The sequence below is a fragment of the Dermacentor andersoni genome, chromosome 9, assembly GCF_023375885.2.
Source record: "Dermacentor andersoni chromosome 9, qqDerAnde1_hic_scaffold, whole genome shotgun sequence".
NCBI classification, from domain to species: Eukaryota; Metazoa; Arthropoda; class Arachnida; order Ixodida; family Ixodidae; genus Dermacentor; species Dermacentor andersoni.
The window spans coordinates 4,659,066-4,675,686 of NC_092822.1; the positions used below are offsets into that span (position 1 = coordinate 4,659,066).

The 16,621-nt window shown below is 47.2% G+C and overlaps 1 protein-coding gene across 3 annotated transcripts in view; it reads right to left on the reverse strand.

The window, feature by feature from the left end:
* Nucleotides 1-16,621, reverse strand: part of LOC126527445 (protein SHQ1 homolog) — a 142,014-nt gene that overhangs the window by 93,959 nt on the left and 31,434 nt on the right. For 2 of the 3 annotated variants that reach the window (XM_055068425.2, XM_055068426.2), the window contains 2 exons: nucleotides 15,434-15,559; nucleotides 13,757-13,917 (listed from right to left, as the gene is read on the reverse strand). In XM_055068425.2, coding sequence (XP_054924400.1) covers nucleotides 13,757-13,917; nucleotides 15,434-15,559 — 287 coding nt within the window. Of the gene's footprint in view, nucleotides 1-13,756; nucleotides 13,918-15,433; nucleotides 15,560-16,341; nucleotides 16,361-16,621 lie in introns of those variants that run through there. The other variant, XM_055068427.1, reaches the window with a different exon arrangement.

The window sequence follows — 16,621 nt, forward strand, 5'->3', positions numbered from 1 at the left end:
AGGCCACACTCTCGCACCACGCTTTTTGAGGCGCCACTGCCGACGCTCCCAAATTGGTGTCGATGATGATGATGGTCCTCTTCGCCACCGCACGGCGCACTCTCTTCATATCTTTATGCTTCCACTCCCGCGTACCGTATATTATCACAATACCCCCCTTTTCGAGAAAGTTGTTCGCAACTATTCTAACACAAGGACACGGGAACAGAAATAGAAAAAGGAAAATTGTTATGTACGTTTGTCAAATTGTTCATATGAGCACACGACACATATTGTTCCCAGGGCATTGCGCCCAGTTAAAGTACGAACGCAAAAGTCTGTTCTTCTTCAAATAAGACTAAGCACTTGAGTTGTCACATTGTCCAATCGCATTTTGGTATATGAACATGTGATTACGCGCGACTCAAGCACTCATCTCCGACATTTTCACATTTATGTTGTGAACAGTAGAAGAATACTCCTGAAAAAGGAGACTCCAACGCAACACTGCTGTTCACATGCTTGGCGTCCTCCTCTGGGGGCTTGGTTTCGCTGGCCTGGTCCCCAGCGCTTTTTCGACTTCGGCGGGGTTTGTGCCGGCGCTTCTAAAACTTCAGGACCGAACGAACTTGTCATATTCTTGCACGCACACACAAGCACACACTGACGAGGAAGAGGAGCGGCCTGTACTTTCCCTTTAGCGGTTGTCTTTTGGCACTTGTCGCACGACTTCACAAAGCGTTTTACGTCTCCGTGTACACCTGGCCAATAAAATTCTTGTAGGACACGATCGGTTGTTCTCCTGATACCTTTATGTCCTGCCATGACGTTTTCATATGCCACTTGTAATACGCCATGTCTAAATGTTTTTGGTATGACCACCTGCTTAAAGGTTCTGCCAGTGGCCCAGTGGTAAAGGCGATACAACAATCCTTTTTCTTCGACGAATTCGTAGCTGTGACCCTCTTCCGAGTTAAACGACTTGCTTACTTTAGCAAAAATATGTTTCAGCGTCGGGTGTTTCCGCTGTTCTTCAATAAGTTGTCCTTTAGTTACGTCACGAAATACAAGTGTCGGAACGCACAAGGGACGAATCTTGCCTTGTCCTTGTACTTCAGTTTTGGCTTCAGCCACACTTGATACATGCTGAGGCTTCCTAGGCGCCTTAGTCAGCTTCCTTTCTATCGACGACGACTCCGCGTTAGGAGCAGCGGGGTGCTTCCAGTCAGAGTCCGGATCGTATGGTCTTCTGACGCCTGGAAGATTTCCCAGAATTACGTCATAGAGGGGCTCGTCCATACATGCCACTGTTAATTTGCCTGTAAAGTATGGCGTGTTCATTTGTACGACAGCTTCAGGTAGGTAGCTTGTTGATCCGTTCAGTAGAACAATGTTGCTTGTTCTTCCCGTCATATACACCTCTGGAACGAGTTCTCGTCTGACAATTGCGGTATTACAACCGGTGTCTCGTAATACACGAACACTTCTTCCTAGCAGCCGGCCTTCAACCACTGGCATCCCGTCGATGAGGAAAGTTACAGCACTCCCAGGGTTCTTGTCGTCGCTGTCACTTGATCGGCAAGTCTTCTTTCCTGGACGCTTTGATTCTTTCACTGGGTGAGTCCGAACTGGTTGAGATTCGGTGAGTGTACACGAGGAACTCGGTTTGTTGTCCCCGTACCGAGTTCAGCAATTTTCAGCTGTATGTCCCGTTCTGTCGCACAACTCACACTTCAGCATACGCTTAGGTGGGGTACGGCAGTTAGGAGCCAAGTGTCCAAACAAGTGACAGAGGGTGCACATAAGTTGCGGTTTCCTGGGAGCTTCAATGTTTTTCACACTAGAATCCTTTGTGTTATCTGGACCCTTTCCTAGGTTTGTCCAGTTCTGCGCTTCAAGAAAGCGATCCGTCAAGCTAGTAAGTTCGTCAAGGGATTTGCACTCTCGCTCCTTCAAGAAAATGACTAGCTTTGGCTCACAACAGTGCAGAAACTGTTCAGAGATCATGTGATCTCGTAGACCTTCATATGTTTTAGGCATGTTAGCCATCTCAATCCAGTGATCAAAATAGGCTGAAATTCTTGCTGCTAACTGTCTTCCAGTTTCGCCCTCTACTGCTCGTGCTTTCCGAAACTTCTCTTGGTTGCCTTGAGCCGTGAATTGAAACCTTTGTAGCAAAGCTTTCTTTACCTTCAGGTAATCTAATGAATCGGCGGCAGTCATCCAACCAATCACAGTTAACGCTTCAGCAGTTAGACGCATGCTCACAGCAAGAGCCCATTTTTCTTGTGGCCAGTCCTGCCCTGTTGCTACGCGCTCAAATCGCTGTAAATACGCGTTAAGTCATCGCGTTTCTCGTCGAACAAAGGAAGTAACTTCTGTAGATTGAGGGATGACGAGGAGGTGCTGGGCGCAGTCAAAATTTCAGAAGCCGCTACCGGCACATTCCGAGCTCCTTCCTGAAGCTGCAGCTTTAGCTGGAGGATCTCCCGCTGCCTCTCGTTAGCTAAGCGCGCTAATTCAGCAGCTTCCTTGGTTGCCTCTCGCTCTGCAGCTCTCTCGGTCCTTTGTTTTGCCTGTTCGGCCTCAATCCATCTGCGAAGTTCTGCGCCTGACAATCCTATTTGGAGTCCTATAGCCGTGATTTTCTCTAAATCCATGGTGCCGTCTACTAATGTGTGTCTGCGCTCAAGCGAAACTGCCTTTCACTGTATTTACGAGTGAATCCTGGCAGGCTCGCCAGTTTGTGATGTTATTGGATGCAGGATCACTCCAGCAAAAGGCAGAAGCAGCACGCAGAAGCACAAACACACATCAGACATGTATTGACGTACATAACATATAGAAAACGGCACACACACGCGACAGTTCCCCAAAATACCTCAGACGACATGCAGCTATGTACATGTATCAGTCAATTAGAATCGGCCTACAGTTCAGGCGGAAGCGCGTGTCGCCGTGGCGGAGACCTCGTGGAACCGATGTCGGCCAGTGGGGTCGGACAGCAGTGTCGGCCAGCTGGGTCGGACAGCCGCGTCGGACGGCCGGGTCGGACGGCCGGGTCGGACGGCCGGGTCGGACGGCCGGGTCGGACGGCCGGGTCGGACAGTTGGGTCGGACCGCCTCGCGGGGCTCAGGTGGCCCTGGGCAACAGTCCATATACGGGAGCCTCTGCGTGCCTGGTTCCCCTCCGGCGGGGTTTGCGCTCGGGAGCCCACGGCCACAGTCACCGGGTCGCGTCCACAGCTGGCGGGGTAGCCTTGTGGCCGCTCACCCGAATGCTCGATCGTCCGGTTCAGGAGCGCTAGCCCTCCAGGGCCACTTGCCCAGCGGAAGAGCGGGGCGCGGTAACCTCTCAGCGGGCGACAGCGTTGACTCGGGTGTGGCGTAGTGGCGCGGGCAGCGATAGCTCCTATGGGCCAGACGCCCAGCGAGAAAGCTCTTTTTCGTCCAACGCCAAACCTCGCGCACTGCTCATGCCACGGGCCACGGGCCACACTCTCGCAGCACGCTTTTTGAGGCGCCACTGCCGACGCTCCCAAATTGGTGTCAATGATGATGATGGTCCTCTTCGCCACCGCACGGCGCACTGTCTTCATATCTTCATGCTTCCACTCCCGTGCACCGTATATTATCACACTCATGTTCGTTATTTTCCTTACAATATCTATATCTTTGTGCCATCATGTAGAAAAAAATCAGAACAGCAACATTGGATTAACCATGGCATTATTCATATGAAGAGAAAGCTAAAGTGCCTGAGCAAAAACAAAGAGGCCTCCGATGTTCTGGAGGTAATTTAGCAACAGAAAAGATAAAATTGAGGAAATAGTAACCAGGACTGAAACTTTGACAAGGACAGCAGATGCTGCTGAACATCCCAACTGTCTTTTCTTTATCTGTGTTTTCTAGTGATACAAACACGAAGCTAGGCAAACACCTAGAGTAAATGATCCAATGGAAGAAATGGTAATCACTCGAGGGGGAGCATTTAAATTACTCCTGAATTTAGATGAAAAGAAGTCGAGTGGGCCCGACGAGATTTGTCCTGTATTTTTGAAGTGCTATGCCAAATGGATATCCTATTATCTAAAGATAATCTTCGAAAAGTCAGTGCATACGCATTCTTTGCCACAGGACTGACACAGCGATGTTCTTATACCGGTATTCACATGTGGTGATCCCATACTTGCAAATAATTACCATACTATTTCACTCACATGAGTGGACATAGTGGCACCGTTGCAGGCGTCATGTGTAACCACCTCTTGTTTGCAGTACAGGTGCTGCTTGGACTCAGCGGGATCGCCGACGGCTTTGGATTGGCAACAACTAATCAGTAACATACCTGGATGACGTTGTCAATACAGCAGACCAGCGTGCAGCGCATCGCCGTGTTATCACTCAACTCTACCACTGAAATCTACGCACACGAGGGCAACGTGTCAAACATGACAGCAACGGCTAAACTGAATTAGCCTTTTGGTTGACTGCTGACGGCAGTGACATCCGGCGAAATCTATAAAAGGACCCAGCAACAGGAAGGTCCCTTGGTGACACCATCGCAGGTATCATGTATAACCACCTCTTGTTTGCTGTACAGGCGAGTAAGAAATGGTCGTTTGTTAAATGTATGAGAAGTGACTGTGCTTGTTTAGTGGTGCTACCAAGTCCTCAGTGTATTTTGACTTGTGTTGTGCTGTACAAATGATCCATATTATGTTGCTGCTCGACGGTGATATTGGGGAAAATCCAGGTCTAACGTGCTTGTTGAAATATTAGAAAATGTCAAGGATATTAAAAATTCACAGCAAACCTCAAAAGCAGGAGTACAGAGTATACAAACTCAACTTACGTAAATTAAGGTTTGTCTGGCATCATTTAAACATTTTAGTGAAAAAACAGAGCAGTGGGAGCAGAAACTGAACCCTGTCAGTAAACAAGCCAAAAATTGAGTGACAAACTTGACGAACTGGAAAATAAAAGCAACCATAACAATATTGTTATTTATGGGCTGCCATAAGCAGATTGTAAAACTGTGGCTAACCTAAAACAGGCCGTTAGAGACATAATCAAAGACATGCTTAAAATAGATGTTCAATCGGTTGAGCGTCTTCACTGAATCGGAAAGAAAACAAAAAACCGTGTTTGTCCTGTTATTTTACGATTGTTTAACTTCGGTGAAAAGATGGCTAAAACTAAAACGCAGTCATTTATCTATTTCTGAGGACTTCTCGACATCTGTTCATGCCTTACGTAGTAAGCTCTGGCATTCATCCAAAGCCGAATGGGAAAGGGGTGATAAAGATACCCTTGTCTTTGACAAGCTAAAAGTAAAAGATCAGCTATATGTTTAGAATGATGTGGAAAATTTAGGGGTATTGCTGGATGGAACTCGTGATAAAGGTGCCAGGAAGTCTAACATTAAACATTAAGAGGAAGCTTTAGCTCGGGTGCTCCTATCTAAATACGTGCAAAAGAAGAATTCGTTTTTCTCGGCAACCACTGCACCAAGTTTGACGGGGTTTGCTGCATTTAAAAGAAAAACTTAAAATCTAGTGACTGTTGGTTTCTAATTTTCGATTTAGGTCGTCAATCTTTTATAAAAATTTGGCAAAAATCGCAAATTTTCAGAAAACGACACTATCAAGTTTACAACTCCGTAACTCAGCAAAAAAAAATGATATCGCAATTCTGTGAATTGTACCTGATAGCACATTTAAAGCGGACAAAATTGACATGTTACACATGAACCTAAAAAAATGGAGTAATGTGTAATTAAAGCTTTTGCAGAACCCTCGTAAACAACGTAACAAATTCACGTAAGATGTAAACTGACATATCAAATTTGTCCGCTTTGAATGGTCTAATGGATGCCGTTTACAGAATCGCGATATCTGTTCTTGATGCAGAGCTATTAGTTTGGAAACTTCGTGCTTCTATTTTTTTCATACGTTTGAATTTTTGAAAATCCTAACAAAATTCAAGCCCTAAATCAAAATTCCACTTCCTATAGTCACTAGAATTTAACTTTCCCTCTCAAATGCAACAAATTTCATTAAAATCGGTTCAGGGGTTATGTCAGAAAAACGTTTTTGCGTTTTTACATGTAAATAGGCCGCGTCGGAGTTGGGCCCGAGCTAAAGCTTCCTCTTAAGCACAAAGCATAGTAAATAAAATAGAAAAACTTGAACTGTTGATCCTGTACTCTCCTAACTTTGTGATAACTGAAACCTAGCTACATTCTGGTATACATGACTCCAAAATTGTTCCACCTTGTTACTCTCTCATTCGTTTTGATCGTGATGGTTGTGGGGACAGTGTTGCTACTGCTGTAAAACATGGAGTATCCTATCATGCAGAACAAGGCATTCCAAACTACAAAAGTGCTTGGTGCACTATAAAAGGACATGATGCTTTCATATTAATTAGTGCAATTTATCAAAAACTGAATGCTCTTGACAAATGTCTGACACAAATTCACAACCACCTTAAAATTAAATTAAATTATGGGTTTTACGTGCCAAAACCACTTTCTGATTATGAGGCACGCCGTAGTGGGGGACTCCGGAAATTTCGACCACCTGGGGTTCTTTAGCGTGCACCTAAATCTAAGTACACGGGTGTTTTCGCATTTCGCCCCCATCGAAATGCGGCCGCCGTGGCCAGGATTCGATCCCGCGACCTCGTGCTCATCAGCCTAACACCATAGCCACTGAGCAACCACGGCGGGTCAACGACCACCTTTCCGAAAGGGTTAACAACAAAAGCAAAATAGTCTCTAGTGGTGATCTAAATCTTCCTTACATTCATTGGAACACATTGTCGATAACTAGCAAGGAAGCCTCCAGCTGTGAGCTGCTGCTGATAACAGGCTGTAGTTTTTCTTTAAATGAGCTTGTGATGCAACCAACATGCATCCAACACCAAACCAGTTGAGTACTAGATCTTGCATTTGTGTCAAATATTTGTCATCTGAAGTAACAGTAGAGGACGGAATATCCAATCATAGGTTATTAATACTGACACTGAACGTCGGGTGCAGAAATGAGGGTTCTTCCTGGGTCCCGAGTTCCTGTTAAAGTTTATGACACAGCTGATAATGTTGGTGTTATTGGTCATCTAGAAACATTACCAGACAACTTTTGTCTTGAAAAATACAACACAGTAGAAAATTTGTGGCAAAAGTTAAAAGAAGCGACTGCGTACTGTGAAGAAAATTTTGCCCCTACAAAGATAAAACGTACAAAGCGCAGATCACCATGGATATTGCATAACATCATTTACAAGAATAGAAAAATACAGAACATGCACAAAAGAAAAGGCAACTCAGATGAATTCTGAAGATTAACACTTGAGCTAAACGAGGAAATTAGCTCAGCGCGTAATCACTTTTTCTCTACCACACTTGCAACTTTCATGACACATGAACCAAGCAAATTATGGCACTCTCTCTCAAAGACTGAAAACGGTGTCACGCAGTTAGAAACCCCAATGGCTGCCTCAGTGTCCCCCGTTATCCTGCAGCAACCTCAGGACCCACCGACCTTTCATGGAGCAGCTACTGAAGACCCAAAATCCTGGCTTGAGAACTATGAACGAATCGTGACTTTCAACAACTGGGACTCCGACGACAAGCTGCGGCATGTATACTTCGCATTGGAAGGCGCCGCCAGAATGTGGTTTGAGAACCGGGAGTCGACCATGACAACATGGGAACAGTTCCGCAGCGGCTTCCTGCGCACCTTTACGAGCATCGTGCACAAGGAAAGGGCCGAAGCTATGCTGGACGCCCGAGTGCAGCTACCTAACGAGAACATTGCCATCTTTACGGAAGAAATGAGTCGTCTGTTTCGCCACGCCGACCCTGAAATGCCTGAGGAGAAGAAAGTCCGCCTACTCATGCGTGGTGTGAAGGAGCAACTTTTTGCCGGAATGGTACAAAGCCCACCGAAGACCGTTGACGAGTTTCTTCGCGAGGCCACCAGCATCGAGAAGACACTTGAGATGCGAAACCGACAATTCGACCGCCGCACGAACTCGACAAACTAGCCTGGAGTTCAATCACTGGCCACCGACGACCTGCGCGAGACTATGCGAGCGGTCATGCGGGAGGAGCTACAGAAGCTGTTCCCATCATCACAGCCTCAAGTGGCTTCGATTGCCAACGCCGTACGTATAAGCTTCAACAACAACTCGGAGTAGCCCCTGAATCGCCGCAGCCTCAGCCGCAAGCGATGACCTACGCCGCCGTCGCCCGCCATCAAGGTCCCCCTCCACGACTGCGCCAGGGCCCCGTAACGCCGCAATTCCGTCGACCACCACCGCCGCCACCAGCACGCCCACCCGTCGCCCAGAGCAGCTACCCGAGGCGGGCTCCTGACCACTGCCCCCTCTGCTACCACTGCGGAGAAGCGGGTCACGTCTACCAACGATGCCCATACCTGGAGATGGGACTGCGAGGTTTCGCCGTCAACGCTCCGCGCCCGCAGCAAGGTGAACGTCCTCGCGATATCGCCGACTACCTCGCCGCTACTCAGTGGAGCTCTCGACGATCGTCGCGTTCGCCATCACGAGGCCGCTACCTGTCGCCGCAGCGCCGACCATACACTGGCCCAGCCCGGGGCCGATCAGCGAGCCCATATCCGCAAAACTAAAAGCAGCAACCGATGGAGGTGCGGTTGCTGTTTGGCGAACTGACGAAGATCCTCCGCCGCCGACGAAGACGCCGAAGAAACTACCTCAACGACATAACGACACGCCGCCGTCCCGACGAAGTCTGGAAGCAAAGAATACGACGACGAAAGACAACCTCATGACGCGACGTTCCAGCTCAACACGACGCAGCCGTGATCCGACGCCAAGACCTAACTGCAACGCCAGACAAAGAACCACCGACCTCGACGTGCTTCTAGACGGCCACGCAGTCACCGCCTTAGTGGACACAGGGGCCGATTACTCCGTAATGAGTCTACACATCGCTGCCCAGTTGAAGAAAGTTAAAACTGCATGGGAAGGCCCTCAAATTCGAACCGCTGGAGGACACCTCATTACGCCGACTGGAATCTGCACAGCAAGAATAACCGTTCATGATCGGACTTATCCTGCCACCTTCATTATCCTCCAACAGTGTTCACGAGACGTCATTCTCGGCATGGACTTCCTGAACCAACACGACGCAATCATAGACCTGAAGTAAAAATCGATAATGCTGTCGGAAGATCAAGCGATACCGCCGGAGAGCTCTTGTAGTCACCACGCCTTGAGTGTTCTCGAAAATCAAGTGAACATCCCGCCTCGCTGGAGCATTGTTATTTCGGTCGGCACCGAAATACCCGCTGACGTAGAAGGTGTCATCGAAGGCGGCCAACGTCTACTGCTCGACCGTGAAATTTGCATCGCTAGAGGAATTGCTCGACTGCACGGAGGAAACACGAAAGTGTTGCTGACAAACTTCAGCCAAGAGTTCCAGCACATCAACAAGGGCACGACAATCGTGTACATCGAGGAAATTGTGGAAACCAGCAATGCCTTTGTCCTCTCGGATTCTGCCGCTTTGTCAAGGACTTTTCACGCATCGCCGAGTGTTGACACGTCTAACTAAATGTGATGTTGAGTTCAAGTGGGAAACGCCGCAGGCCGACACATTTGAAGAACTCCAACGACGCATGCAGTCGCCGCCGGTACTTGCGCACTTCGACGAGTACGCCAATACAGAAATCCATACTGACGCCAGTAGCCTAGGCCTCGGTGCCGTTCTAGTCCAGAGGAGAAACGGAGTCGAACAAGTGATAGCTTACGCTAGCCGGTCGCTGTCAAAAGCGGAAGGCAACTATTCTACGACCGAAAAGTAATGCCTCGCCATCGTTTGGGCTACAGCTAAATTTCGCCCTTATCTTTATGGCAGGCCATTCAAAGTCGTCAGTAACCATCACGCGTTGTGTTGGCTAGCGAATATAAAGGATCCTTCAGGACGACTGGCGCGGTGGAGCCTCAGACTACAAGAATACGACATCACTCTAACCTACAAGTCCGGACGAAAACACTCCGATGCCGATTGCCTTTCACGTGCCCCCACTGACCCGCCGCTGCAAGATGACGAGAACGACGCCTTCCTTGGGATGATAAGCGCGGAAGACTTCGCTGTACAGCAACGGGCAGACCCGAAGCTAAAAGGCCTCGTCGAATATTTGGCAGGGCACACCGACGTTGTCCCCAGAGCATTTAAGCGCGGATTATCTTCCTTCACGCTTCAAAACAATCTACTCGTGAAGAAGAACTTCTCACCAGACCGCGCCAACTACCTCCTTGTTGTTCCGTCGGCGCTGCGTCCAGAAGTACTGCGCGCCCTACATGACGATCCGACCACCGGGCACCTCGGCTTCTCCCGAACACTATCGAGGATACAAGAAAGGTATTACTGGCCGCACCTAACCGCCGAGGTTGCCCGTTACGTCAGGACATGCCAAGACTGTCAGCGACACAAGACACCACCCACAAGGCCAGCCAGATTACTACAGCCGATCAAGCCTCCTTGCCGACCTTTTCAGCAGATTGGGATGGACTTGTTGGGACCGTTTCCGACGTCAACGTCTCGAAATAAGTGGATCATCGTGGCGACGGACTACCTCACCCGCTTCACTGAAACTAAAGTTCCGCGGAAAGGCAGCGCAGCCGAAGTGGCAAAATTTTTCGTCGGAAGCATTCTGCTGCGACATGGCGCCCCAGAAGTCCTCATCACCAACAGAGGAACGGCCTTTACAGCGGAGCTCACCCAAGCCATTCTTCAGTAGAGTCAGACAAGGCACAGGAGGACAACTGCCTACCACCCACAGACGAATGGTCTTACGGAGCGCCTGAATAAAACCCCCGCCAACATGCTAGCAATGTACGTACATGTCGAACACAAGACCTGGGATGCCGTCCTGCCGTACGTAACTTTCGCTTACAACACGGCGGTGCAAGAAACAACACAGATCACGCCGTTTAAGCTGGTTTACGGCAGGAACCCGACGACGACGCTCGACGCCATGCTGCCGCACGTCACTGAGGAGGAGAATCTTGACGTCACTACCTAATTCCAGCGTGCCGAAGAAGCCTGACAGCTCGCCTGCCTACGGATCAAGAACCAGCAGCGTACCAACTGCCGACACTACAACCTCCGACGACGCTTCGTTGAGTACCAGCCCGGTGACCGTGTTTGGGTTTGGACCCCAATACGTCAACGAGGACTCAATGAGAAACTATTGCGACGTTATTTCGGACCCTACAAGATCATCCGACGTTTTGGCGAACTGGACTATGAGGTCGTGCCAGATGGCACTTCGCATTCACAGCGGCGCCGGGCACGATCTGAAGTGGTCCACATAGTGCGTCTGAAGCCCTTTTACGCACGCTGACGAACTTCCTCATTTTGTTGTTTTCTTTGCTACGAGTACTTTTCTTTAATACTTTCGTTTGTTTGCAGCATCGGGTCGATGCTTTTTAACCCTTTCGCTGTCGGACCTTTCTGGCCGTGACGCACGCCCAGTGTCGGCTTGGTTTCAGGGAACGAGCATAACAGGGAATGAACATAGCAATTTATTTTTGATTATGATTGGTATACAAATAACGTAGTTAATGCTATATGCACATTTCAGTGTTCTGCAGCTGTTGTTAGTAAACATCATCATCATCATCAGCCTGATTATAAAATCCGTTCAACATCCGAATCTGACGATGCGGAACCCTCTTCCTCGCATGCGACTCTGTCCGAGTCCGAATCCGAGCTCGACTCGTATTCTAAATTGGAATTGAGCCACCGCACCAATGAGCAGACGAAGGTCCCGCGCGCTCAGCCATCCGAAAGGAACCGCGCGCTGGGAGGATGCGCTTTCAGTCGCCCGCACAACGGAGAGAAATGGGACGTTGCGTGATCAAGAAGACAGAGGGAGATGGAAAAAGGCTAAACAAAGTTCGAAGGGCTTTACGTTTACTGCTGCAAGTCGGAAGCGAGGGTTCGGCGAGAGAGCGAAAGCAGCAATCGAGTCACTCTTTTCGGAGAGGCAACGGCACGTGCGCCTGAACTTGACGCGGCGTAGCAGACACACCTACAGAAGAAAAATAAAAACCTTCAAACCATTGGAGATGGCAGAACAACCCTTGAACCCATAACCACACGCGCGTGACGCATGATCCAGCGAACGCGGAGCCACCGCGCCACTCAGCAAAGAGAAAGTGGGGAGTGGCAGTCGCACCGTACTCTTCAATACATGGGTTAACACAGGTCGGGGAGAATATACGAACTTGTAGAAAGAGTCAACAGATGGCGTGGCCAATTCAGGAGCGCCAGCTTTGCGCTTAGGCGCGAAATTTTGAACGCACGATAGAAAACGTACTGGTACGTCAGTGACACCGTGGGGGGGAAGCGCGATGACGTACCGGTACGTCCGTGACAGCGAAAGGGTTAAGAGGGGGTATTGACACGTGTACTTCTCTTTATCAGGCAACATGTTTCACCACCTAACAAATGTTATCGCACGGCGCAGGACGCGCCTGCATGTATCGGTAGTTTCTGGAATGTTATCAGTGGTTCCATCCGCTGTCTGTGACCGAACCTTGTGAAAACTGATTGCATGCGTGCGCGACGCGAATAATGTAGAATTTTGTGGAAGACACGCGGGTCCCAGCAATTAGTCTGCAACATTCGACGATTGATGTATAAAAGCCGACGCGCATGACCCGTTGATCAGATTTTCAACGATCGCCGACCATGTTCGCCGCTATCGTTGTGCTATAAGTGTAGCCTCGTTTTGTGGGCACAGGTTCGCCCAATAAAAGTTAGTTTTGTCTTTCACAGTATTACTACTGTGTTCTTCAACGTCACCACCACGTGACAGTATTTACACGGATTACACTTATCTCTGGAATGAGCTGTTCATCCTTTGCAGTCGTGTTTAAATGAGTATTCCATTCATTAAATTATTCAAATGAGCAATTTATGCTATTTTAGCCAAATTATCAGCCCTAGTCACCCTAATTACTGACGTGCCTTCACATTTCCTAACCAAAATCTTGCCAATATGCGTCCAAACATACCTGTATCCATTTTCTTAGCCATACTGTTGATATAGCCAAAACAATTAACTTTAAGCCTCAGTGAAGTTTTCATTAACAAATTTTTTTTACATAACACGTATACGCACACATATATAATGAAATTACTTTGCCAGTTGTTCGTTTCAAATCCAGTTCCCCCAGTACAGAAGCCTTAGGCATGGACACATGCTTAAAAAGATGGAATGAAACAACCTTACCAGTGTCCCTCATGCTTGTAAGCACTTTGAGACACATGGTGTGTTAGCTATGTCACACAGCAGCAACTTAGTGAGGATGCCAGTCTTCTAGGAAACTAGGAAGTGAGAAGTTACAAGACACTTTTGCCAACCAAATTTGCTGTGCGTCTCTCACCATATTACGGTGCCATGACACTTTCCTACATGGTTGAACATGCTGTGTCTAGTGATTCAACACTATTTAATGCTGAATAAAATTTCCTCTTTCTCTGCAGGGTCTACCATGGTGACAGAAAAATGCATTTGTTACTGAAATCTGCAGCACGTCTCTTATCGTAATGCGCCACTATGCCTTGCCAACTCATGACATCTTCGCTTTGGCAGATTCCCACAAATGCATGGGATCTGCATAACTTTCTTCTCATTCACCCTGCTATTACAGGCAGAAACAATGAAAATGAATCATAAGGGGATGCAGCAATAAAAGGGATGAAAATCAAGACCTTGAAACGTGCGATGACACCTGTCCTTTGCCTGTCAAAACCATACTTCCGGACACTGCCCTCTAGCAGAGAGACTTCATCCTGAGGCGTCCATGGCATTTGTTCCACGTGCCAGTCCTCTTCCACTTCAGGTGGCTCCTCGTCAGTGGCAGACCGGTTCTCTGCAAACAGGAAATCACTGAATGCCGGGAGTCGCTGCTATGCAGGGCTCCAATTTTTATTTTGCCTTCAAATATTAGTGCTTTGGTTGGTGCATTGGTATAATCCCACACTGCACTTCTCGATTAGTGTATTACTGATGCCCGCCCTTCAAGAGCCATATTTACGGCCTCGAGTGTTCTTTGAGCAAACACAGTAGACTTCTGTTAATTCGATGTTTTGGTTAATTTGATCCTGATCAAAGATCCAAACTTTAGTTCTTCCGATCCTAAAATTGGCCCTCACCCAGTAATTCAAACTCGACCAGTCAGTTCACACGTGCCCTACTTCTATGGCCACCCCCACAGTGGCCCTTTTGGTGGCAGTCTCAGCACAGCTTGGGTGAATGCGTTGAATACCCATCACCTCTTGTTGGAAATGCCTACCATATTTACTCGACTATAGATTGAGCACAAATATACGTCGACCCATATTTTTTTAAAAAGACGAGAAACTCAAAACATCGCACATTTTTATTCACTGTAAGCTCGGCTACTTAATCTCACTAGTCGATGCCACAAGCTCTCAATTATGGAAACTACCAGAGAAGTCATCCTCATCAGATGATTCACAGGCACCCTCGGCACCATAAACAATGTTGTCTCCAGTGCCGCCGAGTGCACTGGATATGCAGTGTTCCCTAAAGCTAGTCTGAACATACAGTTAAGTAAATACAATGAAATTCCAGGCTGGCTTTATGGTTGGTGTAATGGCGGAACTCCGTCAGCTCCATGCTTTTGCTAGCTTGCTCCTAAGTGTATGTCAAGACTCTTTGGTCACGAACATAGGTCTATAGCTAATATTTGAGTAACATTATCGGAAAAAAAAAAAGTCGACCCATATTTGAATAAATACGGTATTTTCAGCCTACTCTAGGAAGATATTGCATGCCTTTCTTTTCTTCAGGGAAATTGGGCTCATAATTGCCTGCACAGTGCAGTCGGATACGAAATCAAACCCACCTTCACGGGGGTTTGTATGCTTTACTGCATAACATTAGTGCATTGTGGTGAACCTGACTTTAGAAAAGCAGTCGTCATTGTGCAACACATATTAGACCCCTGCCCATTATTGTTCAAAAATCGGGTGCACGTTAGATTTATACTTTGTTTAAGAGCTTAAGTGTCATTTCCATGTTAGTTTTCTACTTTGGAGAGATAGAAAGTGGGCCCACATTTGATTCGGGGCATGTTACAATCGTGAAAATACTGCCAAATTAATCAGTGGTGTTCCCTGGCTTTTTCTTTTTGCATCATATTTAATTCGACCTACTAGATAACTCGGTCGATTTCGCCAGTCCCATCAGGGTCGAATTATTGGAAGTCGACTGTATAAAACTATTTCTGCTCAATGCTGGCACACTTTGTCAAATCCATAATCAGGTCTCTTTAGATCAATCACATGGCTCCGCCGAGTATGGCATGCGAGTAGCAAGCCCGTGCCCGCACAAGCCATTTACTGGGCTCTTGTTTAACATACCAAGAACTTCTATCACCGGTCTTGCAGATGCTGCCCTCGGACTTGGTGCTAAGAGCTTGGTCAAAAGATCCAGGTCAGTGAAAACCTGCCCTGGACTCTGCTTTGGCATGTGAACCACATATGTGCCTGAAAAATAGGTGCATCCATGATGAATAGAGTGAACTCCAACAAAAATAAAGGCAACATAGTCTAACTGTCACGTGAACTAGAAATATTCTTAATGGATGCGTATCATCATCATCATCAGCCTATTTTATGTCCACTGCAGGACGAAGATCTCTCCCTGTGATCTCCAATTACCCCTGTCCTGCACTAACCAATCCCAACTTGTGCCCGCAAATTTTTAATTTCATCACCTCACCTAGTCTTCTGCCATCCTTTACTGTGCTTTCCTTTTCTTGGCATCCATTCTGTAACCCTAATGGTCCACTGGTTACCTAACCTACGCATTACATAGCCTGCTTAGCTCAATTCTTTCCTCTTAATGTCATTTAGAATATTGGCTGTCCCCGTTTGCTCTATGATCCACACTGTTCTCTTTCTGCTTCTCAGCATTACGCCTAAAATTCTTCGTTCCATCGTTCTTTCTTAACTTGTTCTTGAGCGTCTTTTTAAGTCTACAAGTTTTTGCCCCATATGTTAGCATTGATTATACACCTTTATTTTCAATGATAGTGGTTAGTTTCCAGTCGGGATGTGATTGTCTACAGTATGCCGCTCCAACCCATTTTTATTCTTCTGTAAATTTCCTTCTTACGATCAAGGTCCCCTGTGAGTAATTTACCTAGGTAAACATATTCCTTCACAGACTCTAGAGGCTAACTGGCGATCTTGAACTCTTGTTCCCTTGCCAGGCTAATGATCATTATCTTTGTCTTCTGCATATTAATCTTCAAATCAATTCTTACACTTTCTCTGTTAAGGTCCTCAATCATTTGTTGTAACTCGTCCTCAGTGTTGCTGATCAGGACAATGTCATCTGAAAACTGAAGATTGTTGAGATATTTGCTGTTTATCCTCACTCCAAGCCTTTCCACTTTATTAGCTTGAATACTTCTTCTAAGACTGCAGTGAATAGCATTTTAGATATTCGACTCCTTGCCTGGTCCCTTTCTTTATAGGTATCTTTCTACTTTTCTTATGGAGAATCAAGGTAGCTGAGGAATATTTGTGAATATTTTCCAAGAT